The sequence below is a fragment of the Pogona vitticeps genome, chromosome 4, assembly GCF_051106095.1.
Source record: "Pogona vitticeps strain Pit_001003342236 chromosome 4, PviZW2.1, whole genome shotgun sequence".
In the NCBI taxonomy this organism is placed as follows: domain Eukaryota; kingdom Metazoa; phylum Chordata; class Lepidosauria; order Squamata; family Agamidae; genus Pogona; species Pogona vitticeps.
The window spans coordinates 116,117,162-116,141,333 of record NC_135786.1 but is presented as its reverse complement, the minus strand read 5'-3'; the positions used below and the strand labels follow the sequence as shown (position 1 = coordinate 116,141,333).

Sequence of the window (24,172 nt, the reverse complement as noted above, 5' to 3'; positions counted from 1 at the left end):
TGAAGAGAAAATGAAGGTTTATGTTGACAGAAGACATAAGGAGGTCAGGTTTTCACAGCTCATTATGAATATTTAGGGAATGACTAACTTACCATTTTAGAGAGCAAATTGCTAACATGGGCTGGATTATGGAGAAAGCCAGAGAGTTCCAGAAAAACATCTACTTCTGCTTCATTGACTACGCAAAAGCCTCTGACTGTGTGGACCACAACAAACTATGGCAAGTCCTAAAAGAAATGGGACTGCCTGACCACCTTATCCATCTCCTGAGAAATCTATATGTGAGACAGGAAGCAACAGTTAGAACTGGATATGGAACAACTGATTGGTTCAAAATTGGGAAAGGAGTACGACAAGGATGTATATTGTCTCCCTGCTTATTTAACTTAAATGCAGAATACATCATGCGAAAGGCTGGACTGGATGAATCCCAATTAAGATTGCTGGAAGAAATATCAACAACCTCCAATGTGCAGATGATACCACTCTGATGGCATATAGTGAGAAGGAATTAAGGAACCTCTTAATGAGGGTGAAAGAGGAGAGTGCAAAAATGATCTGAAGCTCAACATCATTAAAAGAAGATCATGGCCACTGGTCCCATCACCTCCTGGCAAATAGAAGAAGATATGGAGGCAGTGACAGATTTCACTTTCTTGGGCTCCGTGATCACTGCAGATGGTGACAGCAGCCACGAAATTAAAAGACGCCTACTTCTTGGGAGGAAAGCGATGACAAACCTAGACAACATCTTAAAAAGCAGAGACATCACCTTGCCGACAAAGGTCCGCATAGTCAAAGCCATGGTTTTTCCGGTAATGATATATGGAAGTGAGAGCTGGACCATAAAGAAGTCTGACTGCCAAAGAATTGATGCTTTTGAACTGTGGTGCTGGAGGAGACTCTTGAGAGTCCCCTGGACTGCAAGGAGAACAAACCTATCCATTCTTAAGGAAATCAGCCCTGAGTGGTCACTGGAAGGACAGATCCTGAAGCTGAGGCTCCAATACTTTGGCCATCTCATGAGAAGAGAAGACTCCCTGGAAAAGACCCTAATGTTGGGGAAGTGTGAAGGCAAGAGGAGAAGGGGACGACAGAGGACGAGACGTCATTAGACAGTGTCATTGAAGCGACCAACATGAATTTGACCCAACTCCGGGAGGCAGTGGAAGACAGGAGGGCTTGGCGTGCTCTGGTCCATTGGGTCATGAAGAGTCGGACACGACTTAATGACTAAACAACAACAAACTTACCATTTTCAGTCAATTCCAGTGTACTAGCAGAGACTGGTAAATGCTTCAGATGGTTGATGGAATCAGCAGTTTTCAAGATGCATAGGATCCCTTTCTTCATTAATTACAGGAAGAAAGATTTGAGTTAAAAATAGAAAAAGTTACCTTGTGAACTATAATTCCCAGAATCACACCATGTTGGGTAGAAGCTCTTCAGAGTTATAGCCCAACAATGTTTCTAAATGTTTTTTTAAAAAATAAATTTCCAAACTTTTGTTGAGCTTAGATCAAATAAATCCTTGCTGATGTGTAAAATTTGCTGAATGCCATCTTCCAGCCAGTATAGGACTGGACCAAAACAGATTAATGTGGTTATGTTTTAGGAAACTGTCCAGGCCTGCAGAACTATAGAGCTGTTATAAAAATGAAATGAGACAGACACATATGACCTTTTCATTTTCTTAAAAGATTGGAAGGGTGTAATCATTACATCAGTCCTCCTCTAATGATTTCTAGTATTTGGTGTCAAGATTTCCTAAACAATATGCCTTCTATAAGGAACTAATCTGCAGTACCTGTTTTTCTTCATTAGTCAGGAATATGCCAATGAACATCACTAATTCATTTTCTATTTATTCAACAGATTGCTTAGATTTGCTATCGAAGCTTTGCTATGATAAGATTTGTGAACCTCCCCAAAAGAAAATGTCATTGATCTGTAACTAAGTGCTAACAGTTGTTTTGGCAAAGGAAGCATTGGTTGCACACAAAATCTGCCTTGTTGTGTTTTTGCCTCTAGGCTATTGTGTGAATAGTAGGAGAAGCTCCATTCAATGGGGCAGCCAGACCCAAAAAGGCCCATCAAGCTAGCCAGAGGGGCTGCAGACTCCTGATGTTTGTGCCCATTGCAGTGCCAGTACTTTTGGAAAGCTACCTGTACTCCCATTATTGCCATTCCTCTCTGTGCAAGGTAATTTCTGCCAACTGATATAGCTGGGATCTTTAACAGGCAGCCGCCCTCTGATCTTGGAGACTATGGTGGTATGTAGGGAAGGCAAGAAGAGGAGATACAAACTATTATGAGAATGGTAAAGGGACATACTCTCATACTTGAACTCAAGGATCTTGAAAACCTGAGCTGCCACAGACTGGAGGAAGAGTCTGGGACATTAGCCCTTAAAACTGGCAAGACATATGAAACCTCTGTTGGACAGGCCTGATATAAATGCCAGTTGTCTGTCCACTTGCCTGCATCTGGTCAGCAGGGTAAATGGGTCATATGAAGGAAGAGGACTCATTGCACACTTTGTATGGTGTCATGTTCAGTCCCCAACATCCACGGGTGAAGGACTTCAGTGGGGATGCGACAGTCTCTCACAATAGGCACAACAGGGCTCGATGGAAGCACACCTCAGTTTAATAGTTGAAGCCATGATTCACTGAAGGATGGCAGTGCATATACATGTGCCCCTGCAATAGAAATGGTTGTGCTGCGAGGCAAATATATGTATATAGATATTGGGTGCCATTAAAGGAAGCAAAATGGGGGCTCGAAACATTGGATCCCTGGGACTCAGCCCATGAGAAAGTTTTCCTGTGAAAGTCTTTTTGAAATCGGCAGGAGCATCGTGTGCCCCATAGGTAATTTGTAAGAGACACCATTTGGATTTCCTCCCACAGGCAACTAAATGTCTTCAGCCCGCCCTGGTATGTAGCTTGAGGAGCTGTAGAACTGAGAAGAACTAGAATAGCTTCTACTGCTCACCATAAGGTAAAGAAAATGGACTGCTATTAATAACACAGAAAAGTAACGATTCTGTCAAGTAATGCACATACTGAAGATGACTAATATCTTGGCAAAATCTTGGCAATGAAGTATATTGAGCTAATAAATGGTTAGTTAGTTTTGTGCCATCAAGCCAGAATCAACTTATAGCAACCCTAATAAGTTTTTCAAGGTAAGGGAGATATTTAAGGAATGGCTTTACCAGTTCCACTCCATTAATGATTTCCCATGGCCAAGTGGGAATCTGAACCTTGGTTTCCAGAGTCCTAGTCTGTCCACTATACTACACTGGGTACATACATACATACATACATACATACATACATACATACATACATACATACATACATACATACATACATACATACATACATACATACATACATACATACATACATACATACATGTTGGAAATGATGAAGTAGAACATCTTTGTTGTTAAAAAGGACCGAAGGCAACTAACATTATTAAAAAGGCAATATTTAAAGCTAAGAACAGTAAGTATACAAATACTAAAAAGGATCAAACACATACACAACCATTCTAAAAGCACAGGCACAGTTGTGTTTGACAAGATCCAAGGTCCTTTGAGGGCTGCACTGCTTCCACTCTTCACCCACCAGATGCTTCTGGAAACCCTCAAGCAGAGTATAAAGTCAACAGAACCCCTTATTAGATGGCCCCTGCCATTTAGCAGTACCCTTCCTCTGGATTCCAATTTTTTGTTAGCTATCCCAACTGAAACTATTGCTCATTTTATGTCCAAAGTGTTTTTAGACCCAAGACAGCATATAAATAAAGTTAAACACCTAAGAACATTTTTCCTTTACCAGGTTTACCACAGGGTGGGTAGATAAAGGGGAGAATACGTTTCAATATTTTTTTTACCTCAGAAGGCTTAACTTATAGGCCAAATCTGAGAGAGGCTATTTCACATGCAGAAAAAAACTCTGAATAATGGTATGCACAGATATGCATTCATTAAACATTAAGCAACGTTTTTCATAACCTTAAGGATATATAACTCTACTGCACCATTCAATATCTTTGACTCCAAGCAACGTGCATGAACTGCACGTTGGCGACACCACAAGCACCTAAAGAGTTTCAGCTGACTTCTGCAGCCTGCTAAGAACTAAAGCAGCTAGCACATCCCATAGTCGTCTCATGTACACTGCCTGTGGTTATTCTTTCATTTCAGCCATGGGTGTCAAGGAATGTGTTCAACACAAGCCCCACTGGGAAAAATGGAAGTTGTAAAAGAGCCAAATTGTGCTCTCACACAGATTTGTTCATTTCAGTATGGCTTTTGGAGGAAGAGGGTGGTCTGAGTGGATAGTGCAAAGCCAGAGTGCAAGTGGATAGTGCAACGCCATAGATGTACTTAGGATTTGAACAATCTCATGTGCTAAAGCAGTGGTTCTTAACGTTGGTTACTCAAGTGTTTGAGAACTGCAACTCCCAGAAACCCCAGCCAGCACAGCTGATGGTGAAGGCTTCTGGGAGTTGCAGTCCAAAAACACCTGAGTAACCTAAGGTTAAGAACCACTGTGCTAAAGTAAAGCATATACTTAACAAAAGAACAACAGAAATCGAGGTCCTTATTTTCTGTTGGAAGTAGCATCTACCAAAGGAGAATCAGTCCCTTTTCTAGCAGCATCAAAGGTGAGCGGAAAATGATGCCATGACCATCTGTCCATTTCCATCTCATTTTATACCTATATGTATATCAATATCAAGGCAAGCTCCCAGGAGTTTGGCACACTCCAGTGGCTATCATGGAACTGATGATCAGCCAGATTCAGCTTTTCCTATCAACTGCTGCACTGTTGGATAAGGATAAGGACTATTCTTATTGCATCTGCAGTCAGTACTTAGTCAACATGCACTCATAACTCACTGTTCCTTTGTCGAACTCAGATGAGCACATACACAGAGATCCCATGTGGAGTGCTCTCATCTGTGGGCAGAGTACAGGGAGGAAGAAGGTCCACACAGGTCCATGAAATACATTATGCTCAAAAGGACAGTATTAGGTAAAGTAGATGATCTTCATCAGCATCAGTCACTGCCATACTATCATGCACAGAGGGCTCCATTGGTATATATATACTAGAAGACAGACTGCAGTAATGTTCTTTAACTAGGGGCCTTCAAAGTAAATTGCTAGAACTACAGTGTGCAAAGTGCAAAGACAAAAAGAGGTTCTTACTACTGTATATACAGAGCTTCCTCTTCCACACATACCCTGCCGCTGACCAGGCAAAAGCAGATGACCAGGCTCCTAGTATGTCTAGCAGGACTGGCCAATGGAGCAACTGCTTGCTGCTCCCCAGTTATGGGGTGCAGGGGGATGATGTTGCACCCTTCTTCCATGTCACACCTTTAGCAATCATTGGGGCTTGAGTACACACAAAGCCTGTTGAGAAACGTCCCAGATAAAAGCCATGATGGAGGCTTTTTGGACAAAGTTGAGTCAGTACTTCCCATGGAGCATGTGGTGTGCAGACACCATTATATCAGCTTTTGTGCTGCTTCCCCTGACTTCCCTTGGTGGGTAAAGAAAAGGGAAGATAAATACTCTATATTCATTTTTTTTTAAAGTCCAGGCTGGGAAGTGTTTCCAAAAAGCCTTCTGCTATTGCTACAAGAAGCATATGTAGCCCCAGCCTTACTTTTTCCTATTTTGCTGCTTGGGCTACATGGTATAGATATTCTTATGTTGGTTAAGAAGTAATAGCACAATCCCCTGGACCTTAAAGCATTCAGTGGATCAGATCATGTTGTCCGATGATACCGCTGAATAAGGCATCTTGGAGATTTTGGTTTTTTGACCATAGCAGATGCTGTTGGTGGAAAATTGGGTGGGCAAAAGGAGACAAAGTTATGTCACTGTTTTAAATTATCATCTATCTGTGTCCCTTTAAAAAAAACACACTCTGAATTCCATTATGCTTCCATCTAACCATGATGCAGAACAGAAATTTGGGCGGGTGGGGTTCATTATTTTGACAGGACAAGATTACTGTTTAATAATTCTCAATGCAGTCTGGATGACAGCAAAGAGAGGACACAACCCATACTTGCTGAAAATACTCCCACCTCAATAATGTCTCCAAGTATATACTTCAATTTTCTTATGTATGTGAATTGTTGCCATTCACACCTGGGTGAAGAACAAAATTTTGCATTGGGAGGTACAGTTGTGGTGGAGCCATAATCTGGTTTCCACTTTTGACCAAGTGGGGTCTAGGCCCTCCTAATAGGGGAATCCACAAGGAAGAGAACAATCTGGCTCTTACAGAAGAGTAAGCAGTGACACATCAGGGGTCCTTACTATACACAGGCCCTCCTTAAATGCACACCATTAATTTAAGAAAAGGAGAACTCTTTGAGCCACTGTATTGAGCCAGATAGGTGGGGCATCACAGGACCAAGGCAGCAGTAGGAAGAATCTGATGCAGTGCACAACACACAGACTCAAGATTATAAACACATACCCCTTCACTCTGATTGCATTGATCTGAATTCAGTTCAGTCACTTTTTGAGTTTTCTTCACAAAACAAGTAACTTAAATTACAAATGCTATCCCATGCATCAACATGGCTTGAAATGGTGGGCAAGACCTAGCCTTTTCACATCCTTTAGTGATCTTACAAATAAAAAAATCAAACAAACAGATAATGTCATACAAAGGAGTAGCACAGCCAGCATGAAGAAATCTTTTCTGAACAGCCAACAGCTAAACCAGTAGCTGTCCATGGTACTGAATGAAAATTGTTATTATGAATGCTGGGTTGAAAGCAGCCTGGTGCTTTCCCTAGTGCTGATTGCACTACTAGCCTGCTCTGTTTAGTCAAGAGACAAAAAGATACAATCACCTCCACAGGCACCAAAGATGTGCCAAATATGGTGAAAAGATATGTTTGTCAGACTAGCTAGAACTAGAAATCAGCAGCACAAAAGCTTGGCAGGAAGAAAAGGTGGGCGTGGGTGGGTTTAAGGTAGTTAAGGCACTTATGCTACACATCAGTGTCTTGTGCTTTACATTCCTCCCTTACCCAAAAGAGGAGGGGGGGTTTCAGCTTTGATTAGTTTGTAGCAACAGATCAGTTGCCTGGATGTGGTTTGAATATCCCAAGCCCACTTCTCAGTTATTTGAAGTCCATTCATTCAGAGAGCAGTGCCCAGCCTCTTCCACCGGCATGACACTGACACAGATTGATGGAGTAGGGATAATACTCCAGGAGTATTGAACTACAACCCCCATCATGCTGCTGGCCGGGAATAATGCCTGATCTTAACAGTAGCACTGTCCACATGTGTAAATCTGAAAGGAGAACATTTCAAGAGCCAGGATAAAAATGAAGATGCTCTAGAAAGAATATGTACAGCAAACAATAGTTACATCTTTACATATATTTACATGCTCTTTAAAGAAAATTTGTTGCATAAAATGAAGGGATGCTCATCAGATACTTAAACACTGTATTTGTTCTCCATAGAAGGAGAAAATGGAAGGATTCCATCTTGTTACATGTGAAAAGGGACTCATGGTCTGTTTGACCCAGATGACCATTTCAGTCAACAAAAAGGGAATCCTTCCAACTAGAGTAACTTCCAATAGCTACACTGAACCTTCCCCTTGCCTTATGAAGTGCTCTGTGCAATTGAAAGCTTGCCTGTTCCTACACCACACTGAAATTGGCCCAGTCAAGAGCCCTGCAGTGCCCATTTAGCATGCAGTGCCCAATGATGATGCTGGTCCTTGAAAAAGGGGCCACCATCACCCTGAAATGCTTTATTGAGATAAGCATAAAGGTCGCAAGACAGGTCCCTGGGGGAACACTTCTAAACGAGGGAAGGAGTTTCTTAAGAATATGAGGAACTTGGCTTGGAGAGAAATGAATGATTAAGTGTGAACTCAAGTTCCTCTCTACTTAGTCATTACTTTCTCATCAGGACATGTCCTGAGATGCTGAAAAACATTTACCTTGTAGACTTGGCTGAAGCCACTGCATCCCATTCCAGATCCCTTCAGCCAACAACCTTGGCTGGGGTTGTCCCCAAACCACCAAGCCGCCCATGTCCAATATAAGAAAGGGGAAAAGAAATACAGGTTGTAACCATAGGGACGTTAGGAATTCAAGCAAACCAAAACCTGAATGGAAAGGGTAAGGTGGAATAGACAGACAGACAGGGTGTGTGCTCTCCATGTGGTCCGGCTACAGAAGGGGTTGGGAAAGGGGAGCTTACCTTTGCCCACAGGGCTGGTCCAGCCAGTACTATTCTTGACATAAGGTGTAAAAATCAACTGGGGAAGGGACAGATTGGGATAGGGGGGGCCCTGGCAGGAAAGGATATGGCCAGTCGATGAGCTTCTTGGCGTATTTCCTGACAATGTTGTCTTCTCCAAAGATGAAGAGCGATCTGTTGACTGTGAAGCAGTTCTGGCGGACGGGGATGGGGTTGTACAGTGCCATAGTCCGGGCCCTTTGGGCTTTGGTTTGCTTGTACGCTACCGGGGTTCCCCCTGTAGACGAAGCAGGAGCCCCTTGACGATTCCTGTTCTGCTCCGCCGCTCCATCTCCGGATCCCAAACGGCCAGCCATCGCCTCCCCAAAGCGAGCCATTCTGGAAGGAAAAGAGAGAGGGTGATCCGATGGAGGGCCCCCTCCTTTCCACCGTGTAGCAATCAGGCAGCAGCAAGCAAGGTGTGTGTGTGTCTGTGTGTCTGTGTGCGTGGAGGAGTGGTGCTGCCCCCACGAATGCACCCCTCTTTCCCCCTTTCCCTCCTTCTTGACGATGCTTTTCAAAGCCACACGTTCCAGGGCTCCTCCATTCCGCTGGAAGCAACGCTCAGCAGCAGCGAGGCAGACGATCCTCGCAACACCAAACGCAAGGCATTGGAAAAACAAATAATCCTATCAATAAGAACAATAATTCTTGGAAAAGGAGGCGAAGATCCCCCCCGCCAGCAAGTCAGCCAACCCAGCCAGCAAAAGCCATGGTGATTTTTGTTCTATTCCAGCGAACGGTCAGGAGGCTGGGGCGGGGGCGGGGGCGGCGAGCGCAGATTCAGCCCCTTCTTACGTGGCGCCTTCCGCACCGAGGCTGGGCTTCAAATCAGGCGCGTCCCCCCTTCTCCTTCTCAGGCGGGCTTTGTTTAGAGGCAAACTCAACCCCCCCCCTCAAAACGAGGGTGGCTCCCCTTCGCCACCTCCTCTCTTGGACCCCCCCCCCCGCAAAGGGGATCCGACCTAGAGCCCCTCGGGGGTGCGTGCCAGAATCAGAGGCGGAGAAGGGGGCTACCAGCCAAACCCTTCCATCTGCCCCTCAGGAGTGGGGCGGGCAGGGGGGGGGAAGGAGGAGGAGAGCCCATTGGGTGCGCGCCCTGCCTGGCGGAGGAAGAGGTGGAGAAACAGGTTGCAGCCCCCACGCCCGGCTAGTGGCCGAGTAAAGTGCCTCAACTTCCTCGCGGTCGGCTCCATCTTCCTCCTCCTCACGGTGAGAAACGCTTTCTCAAACGAGCCCCCCCCCCCAACCGCTCCCGCAAGGGACGGGAGAGGTAAAGAAGCAGCCCTCTCTCTCCCTCTCCCCCACACACGTACCTTTAACGAGGGAATTGATACAATGATGGGGCGGGGGGGGGAGAGGAAAGAGAGAGAAGAGAAGGCTCGCAATGGCTTCGACTTCCCCCTCCCCGCTCCCCCGGCGGTGGCTTCTGTTTAATAGTCGGGTCCGGGTCTCTTCCTCTTCAAGGGAGACTGAGGCACGAGGGGAGCGGTGCCTGCGAGGCCGAAAGAAATCGCCTTGGGAGTTCTGGGTAGCTGGAGCATAAGGTTTGTGGAGCCGAAGGAAACCCAGCCAGCCTGCTAGATCGTTTCTTCTTAGCTGGCTATTTAGTTCCTTAGCTACAATTTTGTGGGGGTTATGTTAAAAATTATGCTGGAACGTGGTTTGGGGCTGGATGATGAACTGGGACTGCAGTGGTCCCCCTCTGCCCCCCTCCCAGATATGTTCCAAAATACCGGAGGCACATCTGGCGCGGCGACGTCAAAGACTCCCCCTCATAAGATCCCATCAGTTAACATCAGTGCCAGAAGCGGCACGGCCATCATCCGCTCCTCCGCGGGTTGCCTCCTAGTTTCCTTTATACTGGAAACCTGAAGGCTGAGAAAGTTGTGCCGACTACAGTTCATGGGGAGGGGGCAAACCCTTGCCATCTATGGCTTCTGGGAACTGTAGTCCAAAGCCAGTTTTCCAGGCTGTTCTAGAAAGGCTAGAGAGGACTGAAGGGCAGCCCAGTAACCCTCCTCTCTTCTTGGGCAAGTGGCTGAAAAGAGTCAAGGATGAAAACTGGTGTCCAATGGAAGGACTCCTAATAGTGACCAGTCCAAACTTCCAGAGGCAATTTCTCTGGTTTCTGTGCCTTCTTCTCTACCTCTCTCTCTCTCTCCCACACACACACTTTCCCAACTATGATGGTAACCACCACCACCAGCATATTAAGTCCTTTTAGACAGCAGTACTTCTTCTGGTCTCAGACTGTCCTGTTGATGAGTTTGCAAGGGATTGTAGCATATTTTTGTTTCTTCCATTTTTTTGTTACCACAGAAGTAAGGAAGGCTGGGAGGAGGGGAGTATAACAGTTGTATTGTTTGTTTTTACTTGAGAGTGGATAAAATACTGCATTTCCACATACCACCCTGAGCTCTCAGAAGGAATGGCAGGATACAAATAGGATATATATCACATATTCCAATCTTTTGTCCAGTCTTGGAAAGCGATTATGAGTCTACACCTGGAATGTAGGGAGCCCCCACCCCATAGATCACACTAAACATGTACTAGAAAACACACTCAATTCCAATCTACCTGAATCCTGGAAAGAAAAATATGCATTTCTGCATCTTTACATTGCATTCCTAACAAAGGTTTGCATCACCACGCCATATACAAACATTATCCACAGGAATGACTGAGAGCCCTTTACTTATGTGTTCAATGCTAGCAAGTGAAAACTGACTTGCAGTGGCCCTAGCAGTGCTTTCAAGATAAATGAGATATTTAAGGAGTGGCTTTTACCAGTGTCTCCCACCACCACCACCACCAACAACAACAACAACCAGATATTTTATTAAATCTATCTTTGCATTTAACATGAAGGTTTTTAAAATGGCAAACAATAACTGTTATGGAGAACTCATAATTATTGGGACCACAGCAGGTAAATAGATAGAACTTTCATTTCTTGGTTTTGCACTTAAGAAAAATCTCTCTCCAGAGCTGCACTTTGCATTGAGAAGAAGTTCTTTGCTATTACTGGCTAGGCGGTTGGGTCACTGTTACAGTGTGGTAATGCAAACCACATAAGAGTAGTGCTTTGTACTGTCAGCGGTATATAAATATATTAAAGAAAGAAATTTAACAGATTTCTTCACAATGGAAGGAGCAGCTTCAGAGGAGGGATATTCCTTCAAGGTGCCAAAGGGTTGAATTCTTCCTCTTTGCTCTAATCCAAATATCATCAACTCTTCCCACCCACAGTAGCTGCTATCTGTGTTGTGAATACATACATATTAGACAGAGTAACCCACACCACGTTATGTCTTATTTGGTCAACATTCAGAAGCTCACTTGATTGATTTCTCAATACAAGAGCCATGTCTCTCCAGGGGGCTTTCACACTGAATTACTTTACTTGGCTTTATTGATAAAGGTAAAGGTCCTCTTGGTTTCCTGACAACTCTTGCTGCTTCATTTCAACAGGTTCACATCCTGCACGTTGTTAGTTTCCTGGCAAAGTGGGGAACATTTACAAGCTGAAAGTGTTTACAGGTGACTGTGGGTGTACTGCAGAAGTAAATTCTTTTGCTTGCTTTAAATGTCCTCTCAGAGAACTCTTAGTTATGTTTTGACATTTTTGAGAGAAATAGCTCATCTGGAGATGTGTAAACAACTCAAAATGTATTTCTCTTTCAGGAAAGTCAGTACTTCTACCTCATAAGCTTGCAAAAGGAATGCTTAGACAAAATCGGTCTCACCACTAGGAGACTCTGGACAGCTGCCTAGGATGTTAAGTTAGCCACCATAGCAACAGAAGGGATTTTCCCTCTGCTGCTGCTGCAGCTGCTGCTGCTGCTAGAAAGAGAATGAAGGGCATGCGTAATGATTAAGTCCATCATGTCTTGAAGATTACAATAAGATGTTCCTTGCAACTGGCCATGCAGGTCAGAGCTTCTAGGAATCGAAATCCCAAATATTTGGAGGGCCAAAAGTTCCCTACAACCATTTTTTTTTGAGTGGGGTATGCTAGGAGTCACTGTCCTAAAACACAGATTTTCCAAGCTGTGGTTAGAACATAAGGAAGAAAAATGAATTCCTATAAAAATAAGTTGGAGTTGAAAAATCTGGGTTCAAGGGCCTTGGGTATGTCAACTGTCTCTCAGTTTGACCTACCTCATAGAGGTTTTTGTGGCAATCAAGGTGGCATAACCTTAGTAAGAGTGTCCACAGCACCATGATATGAAAGATAAAGGAAGGGAAGAAAGAAAGAAAGAAAGAAAGAAAGAAAGAAAGAAAGAAAGAAAGAAAGAAAGAAAGGTGTGCCAGGGACCTGTAGAAATGGTGGAGCATGTCAAAGGCCCAATAAATAAAGAGTTAGTAAAGAGGTGGATAGGTTCTGGGACAGATGACTAAGAGCCTCGTGACTCTGTGTGAAAAAGACGGGTGAAATGCTTGTTTCAGATCTCAGAGAAGAGCCAATTAAAACCAGAGGCATTCATGCTGTCCCTCTGAAGTATCTGCACACTCACTTCTAGGGTAGGCAGATGTTTGTTTATACAAGTATGGCTGAAGCCTTTCAATGCTCCATACTGTCCAGACCTGCCTTCTAGCTGTTGACAATTCTCTGCTTTGGTTGGTGGAAGTATTGATTGATAATTAAATTGAGTCTGATTTCTTCTGAGGTCAGGACATTGCCCTAAACTAATCAAATGTGTATTGCACACATTTCTCCTCCTTCCCTTTCCCTAGTGCATTGAGGAAGGCATGACTCCTTCCATTCTGCTGACATTAATTTAGCATGTAGCCTAGGGCTAGGTGAGAATGCCCACTCCAGCCCAACTCTTTCTTTCAGACTGGTGGCACCCCTTTCTTTGACTTCATATGGTGGGAACACCACTGTTTACACTGCCTCAATCATCTGAAGTTGGCAAACATCGAGAGGCAATGGCACCTCTCTTGCTACGGAAGCATTAACTGCAGACACCTTTGACCACAAGAATACTGAATACTATATGAAAAACAGAAAGTCCTCCAATATAACCAAACAAGCCAATAAACAAAGCCATTCCAGAATTTAAATAACCCTCCCTCCATCATGAAAGGTGTTCATATTTTAACTTTGTACATTCTTCTTCTCATAGCTAAATTAGGAGGAGGAGTGTCACGTTCCCGGGGGTTACAACAGCCGAGGTCCGATAAGCCAGTCCAAAGTCAGGAATACTAAGAATGCAAAGTTAATATCCAATTACCAAACCAACTCACAGAACGTAGTCCAAGGTCAGAGTCCAGAGTCAGGAGTTCAGGAAACACGGTGCAAGGTTGTAGGAGCATGGATGCAAGCCAGAGGTTTTAACTTGTTGCTTCCACGGAATTCTAGCTGACTAGGAGCTGCTTTTATAGTAAAACAGCCTCTTGAGCTGCTGGAAACTTTTCCATCCTGTCAGTACTCAGGGCTAGTTGAACGGATGTTTCTGTGGACAGCCTTTGAGCGATCCTCTGACCTCTTTGCCATAAGTCTTCCCCGAAGCCTGGCCCAAAGCTTGTCTGCTGGGGAAGGAGAATCTGGAGGTGATTCAGGTGTTTCTGATTGCTCAGCATTCTCCTCAGCCTCAGTTAACCCTTCTGGTTCCAGGTCTTCAGCTGCACTCATGACAAGTAGGCATATACTGTATAAGATACAGTTTTCCAAGCTGGCCACCTATAACAGGGCTAAACTCAATTCAAAGGAACAAAATTATATATCTGATATGCATTCCTCTGGTTTTCCAAGGGTTGAGACATCCCAGTGACAATGCAACCAGATTTAATCTCCTTAGACTGAAAGTACAGTGGTGCATCAACTTACGACCATAATCTGTTCCAGAAGATGGCTGTAAGTCAAAATTGTTGTAAGCTGAAGCAGCATTTCCCATTGAAATGCATTGGAACCCAATTAATCCATTCCGGCTGTTGTTTTGGTTGTATGTAGAGGCGCCAATTGCAAGTCAAAGCATTTGTTCCCATAGGAACTAATGCAAAAGCAGTTAATCCATCCTCTACCACTAGAGGGAGAATTTTTCTTCTTTTAACCTAAGATGACTTAGGTTTTAAAAAGGGCAGGAAAGGAGGGAGGGAAGGAAGGAACAATGGGGAAAAGAGAAAAGAAAGAAGGTTATCACTGGGGCACACAGACTCCTCAGACAAAGGTTTGTGCTGTTAAGCACAAAAAGAGAGAGGAGGGAGGGAGAGAGAAGACAATGTGGGGAGAGTTTGGAATCTAAAACACCTTTTAAACAAAACACCTTTTAAACCAAACACTTTTTAAACCAAACATTGCACATTTTATACAAAACACATTTTAAAACCAAACACCTTTTAAAACCAAACACTTTTTAAACCCACCTACAAACACCTTTTAAAACAAAAGAGAGGTCACAGTACACAAACCCTAGGAGCCACAGAATCCAGCAACCATTATTCCAGCAAACAGACCCCTCAGCACAAAAAGAGAGCAGAGACAGAGAGAGAAAACAAGGGGGGGACACTTGAATTTAAACCCCATGTTACACCATGCCTGTAACCATAGCCCCTCACATAATTTTTTTTGATTTTAAAACAAAAAGACGTTGGAGTCACATTTTAAACCCACACATCTTAAAACAAAAGAGAGGTCACAGTAAACAAACCCCGAGAGCCACAGAATGGAAAAATAAATAAATAAATTTTACATTTTAAAATTACAGTCTATTTTTCATATTTTAAACCCAAACTACAAAACCCATCAGAGCACAGAAACATAACCCCTCCACCTAGCCCAAAACCATGCTGCAAAAACCCTGTACAGTAAATACAGTACTCACCTAGAACAGGCAGTCTCTCTGTTTTTTAAAAAAAAGTCAAAAATCCAAAAAGCAAAAATTTTAAAAAAGCCAAAAAACCAAGCACAGTACAGTACAGTACCAGGCATTACCAGGCAGACCGAGGTCTCTCTTTGTATCCACACTCTCTAACCACTGGGGCGAACAAGGTACAGAGAAGCAGCCTCTTCACTGACCAATGGTTAACTGAAAGCAGTTCAAATTTCTCACTTTCCCCACATTTTTTTCCGGTCGCAAGTCGAAGCGCCGGTTGCATGTCAAATCAAAATTTTATGACCAGAGCTGTTTGTAAGTCAAAATGGTCGTAAGTATTGACGTTCGTAAGTCGAGGCACCACTGTATTGGAGACCTATGCTAGCTTACAAAAGTATAAGGTGGAGACATACAGGTATTTTTATAGGAAGGTTCTTACCCTACATCTGATTAACAAAGATAGAGAGAATCCCCATGTTATCACAATATGGTTTCTCTTCAGGCATCTCTCAGCTCCAAAACACTATCTCTGAATTCAAAACTTGCTCTTTTTGCTCTCTGCCTCCACTCCTAGCATACATATCAACTGCACCCTTCAGTGCGGTTGATAGGTCAGCAGTATCCCATCCTGTGAGATTTCAGGACCAAAATATTAGCCAAGAGGGTGCACCCTTCTGATGCTACAAGGGCATGACAGGCAAAGGTTGGGAGGACAACTGAAACTGTTTTTGTGTCAGTTAACTGACAGAAAAAGCAAAGGATTGTTTTCTGCATCAGTTCAAGCAGTCACAATGCCTGAACCAATGGAAATGGATCCAGTGTTAAAAGAAGAAGAAGTCCCACTGGCAAGGGCAAAAACTATGGATGTGGGGGGGGGGACTTGGGATTGATGCCCATTTCCTTTTATGTCATGTAGTCTATGGAAAAAATGTAATCAGCCCACAATCCTGGAGTATTTTCTGCATTCTCTTACCAGTGTGGGTGCACTCTTAGTCTCTGTGTAAGAGACCTAAGAGTCGAAAACATTTCACACATGGTATGTTATGCCATGACAGTGTATTCATCTGTTTCATTAGGCATTGCTGTTTAGTCGTTTAGTCGTGTCCGACTCTTCATGACCCCATGGACCAGAGCATGCCAGGCCATCCTGTCTTCCACTGTCTCCCAGAATTGAGTCAAATTCATGTTGGTAGGTTCAATGACACTGTCCAACCATCTTGTCCTCTGTTGTACCCTTCTCCTCTTGCCTTCACACTTCCCCAAAATCAGGGTTTTTTCCAGAAAGTGTTCTCTTCTCATGAAATGGCCAAAGTATTGGAGCCTCAGCTTCAGGATCTGTCCTTCCAGTGAGCACGCGGGGTTCATTAGCTTCAAAATGGATAGGTTTGTTCTCCTTGCAGTCCAGGGGAATCTCAAGAGCCTCCTCCAGCACCACAATTCAAAAGCATCACTTCTTTGGTGGTCAACCTTCTTTATGGTCCAGCTCTCACTTCCATATATCGCTACTGGAAAAACCATAGCTTTGACTATGCAGACCTTTGTCAACAAGGAAGGTCTTTATCGGCTATGGAATAAGGAAGTGAAAATTCAACAAACCCAATCAACGTTTGCTATTTTTAAAAAAATAGTTCAAGAAAAATATGGTGGAATGTTTCTCAAATTTTAGACCTCTTGCAAAACTGATATTATTAAAAGGTGGAAGAAAATATTTCTGAGAAAACAAAAAACATGGCAGTAAACAGTGTTTGTTTTAAGTTCCAGATAGACAATTTGTTTTTTTAAACACATCTTTTTTGTTCTAAAATGCCTTTCATTTCCTGCGTATTCCACTGATGTTTTAGTATCTTTTCAATGGATGAAAAAGCACAAATAAGCACTCCAACAAGGCCAGTGGAGGTGATGCCATTCCAGTTGAACTATTTAAAATCTTAAAAGATGATGCTGTTAAGGTGCTACATTCAATATGCCAGCAAGTTTGGAAAACTCAGCAGTGGCCAGAGGATTGGAAAAGATCAGTCTACATCCCAATCCCAAAGAAAGGCAGTGCTAAAAAATGCTCCAACTATTGTAAAATTGCACTCATTTCACACGCTAGCAAGGTGATGCTCAAAATCCTACAAGGTAGGCTTCAGCAGTATGTGGACCGAGAACTCACATAAGTACAAGCTGGATTTCGAAGGGGCAGAGGAACTAGAGACCAAATTGCTAACATGCGCTGGATTATGGAGAAAGCCAGAGAGTTCCAGAAAAACATCTACTTCTGTTTCATTGACCATGCAAAAGCCTTTCACTGTGTGGACTACAGCAAACTATGGCAAGTTCTTAAAGTAATGGGAGTGCCTGACCACCTTGTCTATCTCCTGAGAAACCTATACGTGGGACACGAAGCAACAGTTAGAACTGGATATGGAACAACTGATTTCAAAACTGGGAAAGGAGTACGACAAGGCTGTATATTGTCCCCCGTCTTATTTAACTTATATGCAGAATACATCATGTGAAAGGCTGGACTGGGGGAATCCCAAGCCTGAATTAAGATTGCCAGAAGAAATATCAACAACCTCCGAGATGCAGATGTTACTACTCTGATGGCAGAAAGTGAGGAAGAATTAAATAACCTCTTAATGAGGGTGAAAGAGGAGAGCGCAAAAAAAATGGTCTGAAGCTCAACATCAAAAAAAAAAAGAAAAGAAAAGATAATGGCCACTGGTCCCATCACCTCCTGGCAAATAGAAGGGGCAGTGACAGATTTTAATTTCTTGAGCTCCGTGATCACTGCAGATGGTAACAGCAGCCACAAAATTAAAAGACACCTGCTTCTTGGGAGGAAAGCGATGACAAACCTAGACAGCATTTTAAGAAGTAGAGACATCACCTTGCCAACAAAAGTCCGCATAGTCAAAGCTATGGTTTTTTTCTGTAGTGATGTATGGAAGTGACAGCTGGACCATAAAGAAAGCAGACCACCAAAGAACTGATGCTTTTGAATTGTGGTGCTGCAGGAGGCTCTTGAAAGTTCCCTGGCCTGCAAGGAGAACAAACCTATCCATTCTGAAGGAAATCAACCCTGAGTGCTCACTGGAAGGACAGATCCTGAAGCTGAGTCTCCTGTACTTTGGCCATCTGATGAAAAGAGAAGACTCCCTGGAAAAGACCCTGATGTTGGCAAAATGTGAAGGCAAGAGGAGAAGGGGATGACAGAGGACGAGATGGCTGGACAGTGTCATCGAAGCTACCAATGTGAATTTGACCCAATTCTGGGAGGCAGTGGAAGACAGGAGGGCCTGGCATGCTCTGGACCATGGGGTCACAAAGAGTCGGACATGGATAAACGACTAAACAACAAAGCTGCATTTAAAAATATATAGTGAATGTATAGCATTGCCCAATAAATTAATTGCAAAAGTGTGAAAAAGTCTAGATGCCTGTTGTTAGGCTATATTGTCTGATAAATCAACAACACATCCATATAACCATGCCTTTTAGAAAGACAGAATGTGTATTTTAAACACTTTGATTTTGTGAAGGCTATGTTACTACTCCATAATTTTTTCCCTTTACTTTTTAAGTCTGATTATCAGTGTTCTGAAAAAGGTGGGAGCATAAGAGAAATGCAGGATGCCAGCAATATGAAGCCACTGCCTAGAAAATTAACACAAAGTATAGCAATTCCACAATGTGGTCCTATACCCTTTTGTACCTCTGGATCCTATTGTATCACTGGTAGAAAAAAAAGAACCACTGAAAATGAATCCTGGGGCCAGATGCTTCTGCAGTTTACAACAATACATTGCATTGTTGTTGCCTAATGTAACATTTTAAAAAGGAAACTAAGGATTTGAAATCTGGAAATTTATGTGGCAGCCAATATACTAAACATCTTTTCCATTCCACAATACGGATTTGAAGTCCACATGGGGAAAATTTTCAAGTGACACAACAGGGTGAGAAAAGGTTCCTCTCCACTCTCAATGCCAGTCCAGAAGGTTTGGCATTTGCTTTACTAAGTTCCTTCCTGCAACCAAGGTGCCATCTACTGGCTATTTTCAGTAACACTGGTGAACAAATCTTTTCTCCAAAATCTATTTAATAGGTGATGAATGAATTATCCTTGTCATCTCAAACCTATTTAGGCTAAACCAAGAAAATGTGGCTTTGCCGATACAGTCTTGCTTACACTTTCACACCGTTCTGCTGGATCTGTGGAAATTAAACTGGTGAATAATAATACTGTATAATTGTTATGCAAATATTACTGTGTGGTTTTGGGCAAGCAGCACAGTCCCAGGATGTCCCCAGGAGCAAGGAATGGTCAACCACTTCTGAGTACTCTCTACCTAGAAAACATAAATCACAATTGACCTGACAGTACACAATTAATATAATTGTATGGAAAACTAGGGGAGTCACTATCTCAAAATATTCCCTTGGTAAATCCCTGAGCTTGGAAGTGACTTTTTATAGTAATTACTTATACAGGGGTGCCTCGATTTACGAACATCCCTACTTACAACCATTTCGAGTTACGACCAGCTTCAGCCACAAAATTTTGCTTCGACTTGCAACCAGAGGTTCCATTTACGAACAGAAAAGGGCAGGGAAAAAAGGCGGGAAATTCAAATTTCTAACTGTAGGTGGCGACGAAGCTGCTTCTTTGTCACTCTTTTGCCCCAGCAGTTAAAGAGTATGCGATTGGAGAAGGTTGCCTGGTAAGGTACTATTTTCTGCTTTTTAAAAACTGTTCTGGGTGTTTTTGCAGCGTGGTTTTGGGCTGGGGGGGTTAGTTTTCTGTGCTGTGATGGGTCTTGGGGGGTTTGTTTGTTTGTTTGTTCCACCCATCTCAGATGGGTCTTGGGGGGTTGGTTGTTTTTTGGTCCCCCCCGTTTCCAATGGGTCTTGGGGGATTTGGTTGCTTTTTAGAGTTTCCCCCCATTTCCGAAGGTTCTGGGGGTTTGTTTGTTTGTTTGTTTGTTGGTGCTTTGCTTTCCCCGCATTTCTGATCTGTTTTGCATGCTTTGTTTGCTTTTTGCATTGCTTTTTCCCCATTTCCAATCTGTCTTGCATGATTTGTTTGCTTTTTGCATTGCTTTTCCCCCCCATTTCTGATCTATCTCGCATGCTTCATTTGCTTTTTCCCCATTTCCATCTGTGTTGCATACTTTTCTTGCTTTTCTCCCCACCCCTTCAGCCAGAAGGGATTAATCGTGTTTCCAATGGGTCTTGCAGTGATTTTTTTTGGTGATTTTTTTTTCTTCAGCCAGAACAGATTAATTGCATTTCAATGGGAAATGGTGCTTCGACTTATAGCCATTTTGACTTATGCCCATCTTCTGGAATGGATTAAGTTCGTAAATCGAGGCACCACTGTGATTATAATTCTAAGTCCCCGAAGTAGTTAATTACTTTTAAAGTTTTCCCAAAAGAAGAAATATTTCTCTGTTTCTCAAAAAATAACTGAAACATCTTAATTAGTTTTTTAAAATAAAATCTGAGTAATAGAAGTCCTTGGTGTATGGTGCCATCCGCCTCCTTGACACTCATAATAGAGCATGAGGCAGCAGCACAAGCCAGCACTAGAACAATCTGATACTCCTCTTCACTGTGGCTATCTTACAAGTACTTAACAGGACTGAATGGCCTCCAAGGTTCCTTCTAACACAGCTGGTCCATGGTCTAAAATCCTCCTTCAAACTATTGTCTTCCCTGGATTTTCCCTGAAAAAAGAGACCAGTTTGTTTACTGTCACAACTGGTGCTTGGTGGTTCAGCGCCCCACTCCCTCTGGCAGGTGCCTACTTAGAAGCAGGATGTCGGCTTGCCTACCCTGCCTCCTCCGTGTGGTAAACAATCCTGGACGAATTGTCAAATCAACAGTTTGTACTCATCTCTAGTTGTAACTGAGGAAGCCCCACTGAATCAATGCAACTTATACAGGAAACAAACTTACACATAGGATTGCCATTATCATTATACTTATAACCCAACATGCTCTCCTGTTATCAGGACCACTTGAGTTAATCATTTTTCCCTCCATTTTCAAAGCCCTGTTCCCCTTCCAGAAAATACATTGACTCTTGTGGAGGGATACAACCCTTCTCCTTTATTAATACAAAATCAATAATTTCTTCCCATATATTGCTAAAAATATTCTTATTTATCAAACCTTTCCTTACTTTAATATTACACATTAAAAATCATGCTAATGTTCCAATTCTTTACTATTAATAAATTTGGAATCAATTATCTTGTCCAATCCCACATATTTATAATAGCAGTATTTTAGGAATACTTTTAGGTTCAACTTTAGTATTTAATTTATTTCTTCATAAACCAACTTTCAAAATTTCAATATATTCTCACATTGCCACCACATATGGAAACAAATACTTACATCCTGACCACATCTCCAACACAAATTAGAAAAAAACTTTTTTTTACAAAAGACTACGTCCAACAGGAGAACTGAGAAATGGGTTGGGGACACAATACCGTAAATGGAAAAATGGTATTTATTGCTGGACCAAGTAATCATTTCTTATCATAAGTGTGAACTCCTTAGATCAATCACTAAACATAGATTTTCATGGTGACTGAAACAAGAGATTTTGTTACAGATTTATTTATTTTTAAGAGAATAGCGTAGCACAGGTGGCTAACTGTTGTGGAAAGAGGTCTGGATAGAGAACAAGGGGAAGCAAGAACTATTTCAGTGAGAGTGACCAAAGCGAGATTGACCACAGCCTAGCTTAAGTGAGGCACCCAATAACTTGCATGCATTTATAGATCCCAATTTTGGTTGGAAACATCAGACACCCCCAAAGTAGTTATGTATTCTCTTATCTACTGATTCAGAAAGTCAGCACTGCCAGATCTACAGTCATTTGAAAAAGAAGGTACACACTCTTTGAATTCTATGGTTTTACATTTCAGGACAAAATAAAATCATCTGGTCCTTAGCAGTTCTGAAAATTAAGTAAATACAACTTCAGATGAACAACAACACATGACATATTATAGCGTGTCATGATTAATTTTACAAAAATAAAGCCCAACTGGAGAGGCCATACGTGAAAAAACAAATGCACCCTTATTGCCTCCGTAGGAATTAAGAGGCTAAGTAGCAACCAGATGCTGCTAATCAAGTGCCCTTGCATAACTGATCATCAGCAAATGTGACCACTTCAATAAAAGCTGAAGTTTTTGTAGTTTGCTGGTCTGGAGCATTCAAGTTTGTGTTAACACAATGCCAAGGAAGAAACACACCAGCAATGATCGTAGAGAAGCTATTGTTGCTGCCCACCAATCTGGGAAGGGTTAAAAGGCCTTTTCCAAACAATTTAAAGTCCATCATTCTACAGTGAGGAAGATTATTCACAAGTGGAAAACATTAAAGACAGTTGCTGGTCTTCCCAGGAGTGGACCTCGAAGTAGATTGATCCCAAGGTCAGATTGAGCAATGCTCAGAGAAATTGCAAAAAACCCAAGAGTTACAGCTCAGACTCTACACACCTCAGTTAGCATGTGAAATGTTAATGTTCATGACAGTACAATTAGATAAAGACAGTACAATTAGAAAAAGTATGGTTAGTTTGGAAGAGTTGCCAGGAGAAAGCCTCTTCTCTCTAAAAAAATTTTTTTTTAAATGGCAGCAAGGCTTAATTTTGCAAAGTTGCATCTGGACAAACCACAATACTTCTGGAACAATGTCCTTTAGACAGATGAGATCAAAGTGGAGATGTTTGGCCACAATGCTCAGTCAAATGTGAGGCCACCTGTCCAACAGCTCAAGCTTGGCCAACATTGGGTCATGCAACAGGACAATGATCTCAAGTACACTAGCAAATCTATAACAGAATGGCTAAAGAAGAAAAGAATCAAGGTGTTGCTATGGCCCAGTCCAGACCTCAACTCGATTGAAATGCTGTGGTGGGATTTTAAGAGAGCTGTGCATAAACAAATGCCTACCAATCTCAATTAACTGAAGCAGTGTTGTAAAGAAGAGTGGGCCTAAATTCTTCCACAACAATGTGAGAGACTAATAAAGTCATACAGAAAATGATTACTTCAAGTTATTGCTGTTAAAGGTGGTTCTAACAACCTACTGAACCATGAGGTGTGCTTTGTTTTTCACACATGGCTTCTCCACTTTGGCTTTATTTTTGTTAAGTAATTCATGACACGTTGAAATATGTCATGTATTGTTGTTCATCTGAGGTTGCATTTACTTAATTTTCAGACATGCTAAGGACCAGATGATTTTTATTATGTCCTGCTACGTAAATAGAATTGAAAGAGAGTGTGCTTTCTTTTTCACATGACTGTAACTATGCCTGCTGAGGTAAAGGTAAAGATTTCCCTTGATAATTTGTCCAGTCGTGTCCGACTCTAGGGGGCGGTGATCATCTCAGTTTCCAACCCATAGAGCTAGCGTTTGTCCAAGGACAATCTTCCGTGGTCACGTGGCCAGCATGACTAGACACGGAACGCCGTTACCTTCCCATCAAGATGGTCCTTATTTATCTACTTGCATTTTGTATGCTTTCGAACCGCTAGGTTGGCGGGAGCTGGGACAAGCGATGTGGATTTGATCTTATGACTGCTGGTCTTCTGACCTTGCAGCCACCACATGCCTGCTGAAAGTGGCCTTAATACCACCAACTTTCAAAAAAAGACACAGGCACATTGGCTTGTCCAATTTGTTGCAACAAACTGTGCTCAGAGGGGTGGTTTACACAAGAATTTTACAAGGAGCTTTCATGTGGTTAGATGCCTCTGAATTATTATACAGTCATCTTTTCTAGAAGCCATTACACCTGTTCAGTAAGAGTCCTTTGCCAGCTTGCTCAGTGTATGTGCTACCACTGCCCATCTATGCCGGAATCATCTGGATTCATCTGGCAGCACAAAGGAGTCAGAAAGGTGTAATGACAGAAGGAAGCCTGTTTCTATCCATGTTTTTGACCTTAGATGGATTGTGATGATTTCTACACTCTTACATCAGAGGTGGGCAAAATGACGCCCTCCTTTACTGTAGG

The 24,172-nt window shown here is 42.6% G+C and overlaps 1 protein-coding gene across 1 annotated transcript in view; it reads right to left on the bottom strand.

Annotated features, from left to right (window-relative positions):
- CACNA1E (calcium voltage-gated channel subunit alpha1 E) overlaps positions 1–24,172 on the bottom strand; it is a 509,386-nt gene that overhangs the window by 398,818 nt on the left and 86,396 nt on the right. Inside the window, exon 3 of the mRNA XM_072998149.2 lies at positions 8,385–8,653. Within this exon, the coding sequence (XP_072854250.2) occupies positions 8,385–8,653 (269 nt within the window). The remainder of the gene's footprint in view (positions 1–8,384; positions 8,654–24,172) is intronic.